A 9568-nucleotide genomic window follows, 5' to 3' on the forward strand; every position below is an offset into this window, starting at 1 on the left:
TTTTTTTTTTTTAAGTTTTTTTAAAGTGTTTTTTTTTTTTAAGTTTTAGATCTTACAGTTGCACAATTTTAAATCTGTTTTGCTAAAATGGCTGCTTGGTTGAAGTAATGAAAAAAAAAATTTTAAATCTGTTTTGCTAAAATGGCTGCCTGGTTGAAGTAATGAAAAAAAAAAAAACATTTTAAAGCATGTAAGAGCAAATTAGTAATTATGTATTCATACCAAACATCACCTAAGTTTGAAAAATATCGAGATGCTTTGTGTAGTGGCTCCTTGTGTGTGATTTTTCCCTGATCTTGGGTTCTCGTCCACTTCTTCTCAGGTGTACAGTGCTCTGCGGAAGGAGCTGAAGAACTGTACGGTGCTGCTCATCACTCACAGACTGAGCGGCGTGGAAAACGCAGATCACATCATCTTCCTCCGAGAAGGGGAAGTGGCTGAGGAGGGGAACCATGCACAACTGCTAGCCAAACATGGATTCTATGAAGAGTTTGTGAATCAACAGAATACTTCAATCCATCGCAACACAGGAGACGTTACAAACTCCAGCCAATGATCTAGAGCAGCTGCTCTACAATTAATCTGAGCTTTCATGTAATACCAGCACAAATCTATGGAAGCCCGTTTCCGCCACTGAATAAAAAATTAAAAAAAGGTAATTGCAACTTTTTATCTCACAATTCTGACTTTTTTTCACAGAATTGTGAGATATAAACTCGCAATTGCGAGTTATAAAGTCAGAATTGCGAGTTAAAGTCCAATTTTGAGAGGGGAAAAAAGACTGATATGTTCTCAGAATTGCGAGTTTATAGCTCACAATTCTGAGAAAAAAAAGTCAGAATTGTGAGTTTATATCTCGTAGTTCTGACTTTATTTCTCAGAATTGCGAGTTTATATCTCTCAATTATGACTTTTTAACTCGCAATTGCGAGTTTATATCACGCAATTCTGAGAAAAAAAGTCAGAATTGTGAGATAAAAAGTCGCAATTACCTTTTTTATGTTTTATTCAGTGGCGGAAACGGGCTTCCATACAAATCTTTGCATTTGTTTTCTCTATTAGCACATATTTCTCAGTTGTTCAAATGCTACTAGTGTTTTTAAATTAGGTGTAAATATCACAAAAATGCGAGCAAAAAGATATGGGTGAATCTCAGTCAAATATGTCCAGGTTTCCTACTACATCAAAAGAAAATTATTTTATTGAAATGATTTTTTCCATAATCATTTTTAACCTAATTTTAGGGAATCTATTTTATTTTTCACATTGTGACTTATCTTTTTTCCTAAACTCACATTATTATAATGTGATTTACTTTTGAGCTTTGCAATTCTCATTGGTGATTCTCTTCTCATTAAGTACACAGAATGAACCCCATATAATACAGTGCCTGCACACATATTATTTTTCATAGTGTTTACAAGATTATCTATTAGACATGTATTATATTTCCCATGTATTGTGTAATACATAGCATTAAATTGCACAGGTGTATTTTTAGTTGCACTAAACAAATTTGTAAAATGTTTAAAATTGATTAGAAATCAAATTAAAATTAGGATTATTTTCTTTAAACAATTCTTTCTTTTATTTTCTATTTTTATTTTTATTTATCCTTTTCCTTTTTATTTCTGGATAAAATATGTCCTGTTCTTGACATGTTTCCTGAGACTCACCCATATACTGTTAGTCAGGGCTTAGTAAATCAATTGTAATACACTTTCCCAGCAAAGTACCTCAACTGTGTCTTTTTTTTTTTTTTTTTTTTTTTTGTTTTTTCCCATGTATTGTGTAATACATAGCATTAAATTGCACAGGTGTATTTTTAGTTGCACTAAACAAATTTGTAAAATGTTTAAAATTGATTAGAAATCAAATTAAAATTAGGATTATTTTCTTTAAACAATTCTTTCTTTTATTTTCTATTTTTATTTTTATTTATCCTTTTCCTTTTTATTTCTGGATAAAATATGTCCTGTTCTTGACATGTTTCCTGAGACTCACCCATATACTGTTAGTCAGGGCTTAGTAAATCAATTGTAATACACTTTCCCAGCAAAGTACCTCAACTGTGTCTTTTTTTTTTTTTTTTGTATTTATGTTTTTATGTTTAATATGCTCAGATTGTAAATAAAAGTAGTGCTTTGTAACTTTCATTAGTATGGCATTTTAAAACATTATTGCTTACAGTTGTTGATTATGGACATATAATGTGTTTGCCCAATAATGTTTGATAATGATCTATTAATGAAAATAATAATAAAGTGCTACCAATTATTATTATTATTATTATTATTATTATATATTTTTTTGTATTCATAATTGTTGACATTTTAGCTTTTCATACTCTTATAAGCCATTTTGGGACCATTGAAAAAAATCCTGTAGTACTAGAAAAACACATACTTATTTAGACTTTGTAAATAAGTTTTATACTTTGTTTTATACTTATTTAGCATTGTAGCACACATCCATACAAAATAAACGTTTAATAGGTGAATCAGAAACAGTATTTTACAAAAAAAAAAAAAAATTTATTATTTAAAAGTTTAAAGATTGAAAAAGCTTTCGAGATCATAAGGAAATTAAGGGTTACAAGAGAAAATATTTGCGTATGAATATGAAACTTAGAGGTTAACTATTTTTATATCGTTCAAAATATAATAAAGTAATTTAACAATGCGTGCAGTCAGCGTAGAAGCTTAATTAACATGCTAAATAAATAACAAAAACTTTATTAAAACAGTATTATTGTTAATTATTAAAACAGTTAAGATTCCTTTAGTTTCTTTATCATCCTCACTAGTCACTCATTACTACGCTGTACATGGGCGGTTCTAGCGCTGCGGAAGGACTTGACACTAAGCCAATAAGAAACCAGTTTCAGAGGCGGGACGAATTCTGATTGGTCAGTAGCGTTCTTATATAAAAACCCTTGAGCGGAAATTGAAAGGCGCCATTTGCTCGTTGGACGGCGCGGGGTAGGGTACTCATAAGCAGTTGAATAACAATAAAACGAGGGCGAAAACGCAGGATTCCGCACCGCAAAACTACCCCGATCCATCCGAATGGAGGCGGCCATCAACCCGTCTCTTGACAGGTAGTATCGGCGTGCCTTCGGTGCCTATTAACTAATCCTGTGTGTGTATTTAATCACAAAGGATGAGTAAAAGGGAAGGAAGCGTTTGTTTACAAGTTCATTTTCCTCCTTCAATGGCAATGTAACTCATATTAAAACTGCTTTGCGTCTTTTAAATTGAGTTCCAGCTATTAAAATAACAGCATGCAGCGAGCATCACTGTGTTGTGGGTCTACTGCATCTTTTCCCTCCGCCATCTTCAGCATTTAAAGGGCTACACTGTAATAACACACACACACACACATACTCACCATGGTAACCACAGTTCCTGTCGAAATACAATAGTTACTTTGGTTATTGATACAAACAGGCATGCAGCTATGCTAACTTGGTATTTACACTGTTGCAATGTCATCTCCTATTAATTAATCACGGCTTTATAGTGAACTGTTTACATTGTGGTACATTTTTACGGCACGCTAGTGTGCCATATAACTTATGCATCTCAGTGTTTTGCATGGCTTACATCTGTCTGATTGTGTTTGCGCGTGCAGCTCATTTGCACAAGTGCAGTGTGAATGAGCGATCTGAAGTGAATGGCTCGTGTTTGAGCTGTGGTTGGTATTAAATGTGTGTGCAGGGGTAGGGAGGGGTGGATGATTCATGTGGCTGCTGTCCTGTGCTGATTGGGCATGAATGCGCTGAACGCTTGTTTACAAACAGAGAATAGGCGAGACAGACTGAATGACATTTACTGAAGAGTCTCTTATAGTATGTTTTGCTATGCACTGATGATTTTGTCTTGCTGCTAATGCATAGTGTTAATGCACAGATGAATTGTCTATTGAATTAATGTGGCAGTAATAATTTATCCAGTGCATGTGTATTTATGCCTTGTAAACAATTTGTTGAAACAACGAGAATGAGTTGTGATTTTGGAAGAATAAGAAAGGAATGTTGAACAAATCAGTAGTGTTGGACATTGAATGCTACTGTTTTCCAGTTTTTTTAACAAACATAAAAATCTAAATGATTTTTTCGTACTTGTGTATTGTATCCGTGTGTGCATATGTAATCAAAGGTTTGGGGTCAGTAGTTTTTTTTGTTTGTTTTATAAATTAATTTGTGTGCTCAGCAAGTAAATGCACACATTAAATTAAATAGTAAATAGGTTTTTAAAGATAAAAAAAAAAAAAAAAAATTCCGTGAATAAATCACATAACTTTTAAAATATATTAAAATAGAAAACAGTTTTCAAATTTTAATATTTCAAAATATTACTGTTTACTGTATTTTTGATCAAATAAATGCAGTTTAATGTTGACATGTAAAATTAAAAGAATAAAATAAAAAACTTTATATATAAATAGTTTACACAATATTTAAGCCTACTCACCATTCCCTAAAATATATATATATATTTCTTATTTTAACGTAAAATGTGTATTATCTATTAATAAGACAGTAGATAGCTTTTGAAACTGACATGAGGGAAGTTTAACACTACTTGGTTATGCCATTAAAATGACCAAATATTTGGTTATTAGTCGAATTAGTTGATATGTCTGTCTGGTTGTGGATAATGTATGTTTTATATATTTAATGTAATATTATGTGGCTTGTTCAGGCTACAGTATGACTAAACAATGCAATGTTCAATATGCAATAATATTTATTATATATTGCATTATTTAATTTTTTAGGTATTTCTCCTTATCCTCCAAACTTAGCATTAAATGCTTTTGTTGATGATTTTCTGCAGCAGCTCTGTGGGAGTAGGGCTGTCTGTCATGGGTGGGATGGAGCAGAGTTCGGGCAAGCGTATTAGGAAACCCTCGCTGCTCTATGAGGGCTTTGAGAGCCCATCTCTGCCCCACGTGCTTCCACCCGGACCCCCTCCGCCCCAGCAGCCCCCGGTTACAGACCCCAGCCAACAGGGACGCACCACCAATCAGCTGCAGTTCCTCCACAAGGTCTTGGTGAAAGCATTGTGGCGGCATCATTTCGCATGGCCTTTCCATGAACCTGTGGACGCAGTCCGACTCAACTTACCTGTGAGTGAACGCTTACTTTCGGAGAATAATTCACCCAAAATTGTCATTCCATGTCAAATCAACTACATTTCAAAAACTTCCCCGGCTCAAAGTTTTGATTTTGTTCATATTTTTTCTGAAGAAAGACAAGCATAAATAGTAATGAAAGCCAAAATATTAGATGTTATGGATGCATATTTAAAGAGTAATCCACTATTATGACAATCATCACCTGAGATTTGGAGCCAAATTACAAATGACTTTAGAAAGATGGCAGCATCATTATGTTATTTGTACATAGATTGGTAGGTCTGTTAGTAAAATCTGCTGACTTTAGCAGTCTCTGTTGCATTATATGCCAATGGTGAAATGGGAAAAAGCACTTTTCAAGTTTTCTTTTCCAAAGTTTGCATGCCTGTAACTTAAGAAGTATTAAATATATCTCAATGGCCTTTTAGATTTTGGTTCTTAATAAACTTTTCTTTTGATATCTACATTTTTAAGGCTCTACATGGTTCAATTCCAGCAATATTGGGATCTCAATATGGCTCTGAGAGTAAATTGTTACATTCACAACTAACCAAACAACCTTCATGTCATTCCAAAACGTGCTTTTCTTTTTTCTTTGCGTTGCATTGAGTCTGTCCAATCAGAAATCTTCAGCATTTTGTTGGTGTCTTGTGTCAGGGCAGCTCATATTACAGTCTGACAGACTTTCCCATATTCATATGCACAAATGATATGATCTCCAATAGGGCTGTGCGATATTGAAGAAAAATGCGATAACTCATTAAATAATGCGATATTCAATATGCGATACGATAATGCTTAAAGTGCCACATGCTCAGATGAAACAGTTTTACTCAGCTGTTGCTGAGTCAGTTCTGTGAACTTCTATAACTATCTTGTGTCATATTTGCGATATGTAATTGATAATTAGTTACATTTATATAACGCTTTTCTGGGTACTCAAAGCGCGTTTACATGAAAGCGGGGGAATCTCCTCATTCACCACCAGTGTGCAGCATCCACCTGGATGACACCAGTTTATTGGTGGAGAGGAGACAGAGTGATGAAGCCAATCAGTGTATGGGGACATCCTGGGATTTTTAATGACCACAGAGAGTCAGGACCTCGGTTTAACGTCTCATCCGAAGGACGGTGCTTTTTACAGTATAGTGTCCCCGTCACTATACTGGGGTGTTAGGACCCACGCAGACTGCAGGGTGAGCACCCCCTGCTGGCCTCACTAACACCTCTTCCAGCAGCAACCTAGTTTTCTCAGGAGGTCTCCCATCCAGGTACTGACCAGGCTCAGCCTTGCTTAGCTTCAGTGGGCAACCAGTCTTGGGCTACAGGGTGATATGGCTGCTACAAATGTACATTTGCGATATTTCGATAATTTCGATATATTGCACAGCCCTAATCTCCAATGACACTATTTCCTGTTTTGCTTTCAGGACTACCATAAGATCATCAAACAGCCGATGGACATGGGCTCAATCAAGAAACGACTGGAGAATGACTACTACCGTAGTGCCAGCGAATGCTTGCAGGACTTCAATACTATGTTCACCAACTGTTACATCTACAATAAGGTGTGTTGCCATGGAAACATCCCGCAGTGCTCATTAGGCATTACCTAAAGGTTAGAGCAGAAACATAGTCATTTCATAAAATTGCTGTGTTATTAAGCACTAAAATGAAATGTGAGAGATTCAAATGGTTATATGTGAGATATGGAGAACATACGTCATTTAGTACTTATTTGAAGTAGACATACTATGTTTAAACTAATGTCAGAAACATGTATGTATAATATACATCCAAGTACACTAATGTTCGAAAGTTTGGGGTTTTTAATTAGGCTTGCCGCGATAGACTGTGCTGACGGTGATACCGTTGTTAAGCCGCAACACCGGTTACGTCACTTGCCCACCGCGGGACCGACCCCCACCGTCGTTTTGATTTTTTTAATAGTAATAAAAGTCATTTAGTTCAGTAAAAGAACAGACACTACAATTAAAAACGGAATGCGGCTGCTCAATGCAGCGTGCCGAACGACGATCAGATTTCATTTATCCAGTGAGGAGAGTGAGTCGAGCTGACTGACAAGAAGAGTGAGGTGAGACAGACAAGACGATGGCAGATGAAATTTGCAAGATGGCGCCCCCCGAGGCAGACGTGTTTGCTCGCTCCGCTCTCGAATGCCGTTTTTTCTTTCTTTTTTGTTTGTTTTCTGTTTTATCTGGCACTGTCTTGGCATTCATTGTGGACAGCAAAGTAAGAATTTCATTGCTCAGGGAAACTTGTTTTCCTCACTGGGCATATGACAATAAACGCTTTGAATCCTTGAATTTAATGATTTAGTTTCGAAACAAAATGCAAAAGCGCATGTTTGGCAGTATTTTGGATTTTGAAAAGCCTGTTGACTTTTGCCGTTTATCAGGTGATTTTGGACATTTTTTAAACATTCGTTTCTTATTTAATTGGTTCCACAGTGTTTGCTGATTTTTACTTTGTTTAAACTTTGTGTAATTTATTTTATTTGACAACAAAAAATGTATTTGCCGAATTGCCGCTAATTCGAAAGTGAAAGTAAAATGCACACGGCGCTTTTAAGCTATTTAAAAGTGAAGGAAAGCGAGGAAAAGAGGGAAAATTCAAACAAACAATTGCTTTACGCCGAATTGCCGCTATTTGATAGTGAAAGTAAAATGCGCACACCACTTTTGCAAGCTATTTAAAAGCGAAGGAAGGCAAGGAAAAGAGGAAACGCCCCCGCCACGGGGATGTATTACAAGAGGAAACGCCCGCCGCCAGATGTATTATCGGTGTTGTCACACGTCGATTAACCGGTGGGAAAATTTCCTTACCGTCACAACCCTATTTTTAATAAGAAATTAATTTTATTCCTCAAGGATGCATTCAATTGATCAAAAGTGACAGTAAAAACATTTATAATGCTACAAAATATTACATAAATAATAAATGCTGTTCTTTTGAAGTTACTATTCACCATAGAATGATGAATGTGAAATGTGAAAATGTGAAAAATGTCATGGTTTCAACTAAAATATGAAACGGCACAGCTTTTCAACATTGATAATGATCAGAAATGTTTCTTGAGCAGCAAATCAGCATATCAGAATGATTTCTGAAAGATCATGTGACACTGAAGACTGGAGTAATGATGCTGAAAAATCGGCTTTGCATCACAGGAATAAATAACATTTTTAAATATATTCAAATAGAAAACACTAATTTTAAAGTGTAATAATATTTTACAATTTTACTGTATTTTGATCAAATAAATGCAGCCTTGATGAGCATAAGATTTTCCAAAACATCCGAACCCAAACTTTTGAATGGTAGTGTACATTTACACATCAACATCGGTCTATCAACTGATGCCGCTGTTAAAATTTTCTACGGAAGTGTATAATGTGAATTGTTTTTCAGCCTACAGATGACATTGTGCTGATGGCACAGTCTCTGGAGAAGGTCTTCTTACAGAAGGTTGCCCAGATGCCCCAGGAAGAGATTGAGTTTGCTCCACCTACCCCTAAAGGCAGAGGAGCAAAAACTATCAAAGGACGTCGAGGCAGAGGTAAGTTACACAGTCATATAGTCTGTAGTGTCAGATTTGTAGCTAATTGTGGCCAAGAACCGCCTGTTCAGACAGGAAGATATCGCCTGACTGACATGTAAAGCAATCAGTCAATCAACCAGTCTGTCACTTTTGCAAAATGTATGCTTTATTTCCATCAGGAGGAGGAAGTGTTATGTCGGCTTACCAGGTGCCTGCCGTGTCGCAGTCAGCATACTCTCCTTCCTCACCCGACACACCAGATTCACGGTTTTCCACCCCACCACAGACCCTGCTGAGCAACAGCGGTCCTCCTCCACCGCTGATGACCGCACCACCCACCCAACCCACCGCAAAGGTTCATACACATAAGCTTCAGAGCACCACTCTGTGATGTTTTACATGTCTGATACTGGACATCATCTTCATCCGGCTCATCTGGAGTCACTTGTTGATCCATTATGTTATGTTATGTTATTTACTTATTTACTTATTATTTTATGTTATATAGATTTCTATTTGGAAAAAAAAATGAAATTAATACTTTTTCAAGAATGCGTTAAATTGCTCAAAAGTAACAGTTAAGGCTTTTACATTCTTAAAAAGAAATGGTTTCAAATAAATGCTGTTCTTTTGAACTTTTTAATAACAAAAATTAATTTAAAAAATCCTATAAAAATGTATCATAGTTTCTACAGAAATATTAAAATAAACTTTATTAATGATAAACTGATTTCAACATTGATAAAAAAAAAATAAAAACGTTTCTTGAGCACCAAATCAACATATTAATAAGTATATAAATGATTTCTGAAGGATCATGTGACACTGAAGACTGGAGTAATGATGCTGAAAATTCAGCTTCAC

At 35.5% G+C, this 9568-nt stretch overlaps 2 protein-coding genes across 5 annotated transcripts in view; both read left to right on the forward strand.

The window, feature by feature from the left end:
* Positions 1-639, forward strand: part of LOC107671442 (antigen peptide transporter 1-like) — a 10921-nt gene extending 10282 nt beyond the window's left edge. Inside the window, exon 13 of the mRNA XM_016464364.1 lies at positions 323-639. Coding sequence (XP_016319850.1) covers positions 323-556 — 234 coding nt within the window. The 3' untranslated portion in view covers positions 557-639. The remainder of the gene's footprint in view (positions 1-322) is intronic.
* A 2326-nt stretch (positions 640-2965) lies between these two features.
* The window catches only part of LOC107671469 (bromodomain-containing protein 2-like), a 16757-nt gene continuing 10154 nt past the window's right edge, over positions 2966-9568 (forward strand). For 3 of the 4 annotated variants that reach the window (XM_016464392.1, XM_016464395.1, XM_016464394.1), the window contains exons 1-5: positions 2966-3100; positions 4842-5133; positions 6573-6710; positions 8575-8722; positions 8884-9059. In XM_016464392.1, the coding sequence (XP_016319878.1) occupies positions 3069-3100; positions 4842-5133; positions 6573-6710; positions 8575-8722; positions 8884-9059 (786 nt within the window). In that variant the 5' untranslated portion in view covers positions 2966-3068. The remainder of the gene's footprint in view (positions 3101-4841; positions 5134-6572; positions 6711-8574; positions 8723-8883; positions 9060-9568) is intronic. The other variant, XM_016464393.1, reaches the window with a different exon arrangement.

This window comes from Sinocyclocheilus anshuiensis, unplaced genomic scaffold, assembly GCF_001515605.1.
Source record: "Sinocyclocheilus anshuiensis isolate Anshui unplaced genomic scaffold, SAMN03320099.WGS_v1.1 scaffold552, whole genome shotgun sequence".
Taxonomy (NCBI): domain Eukaryota; kingdom Metazoa; phylum Chordata; class Actinopteri; order Cypriniformes; family Cyprinidae; genus Sinocyclocheilus; species Sinocyclocheilus anshuiensis.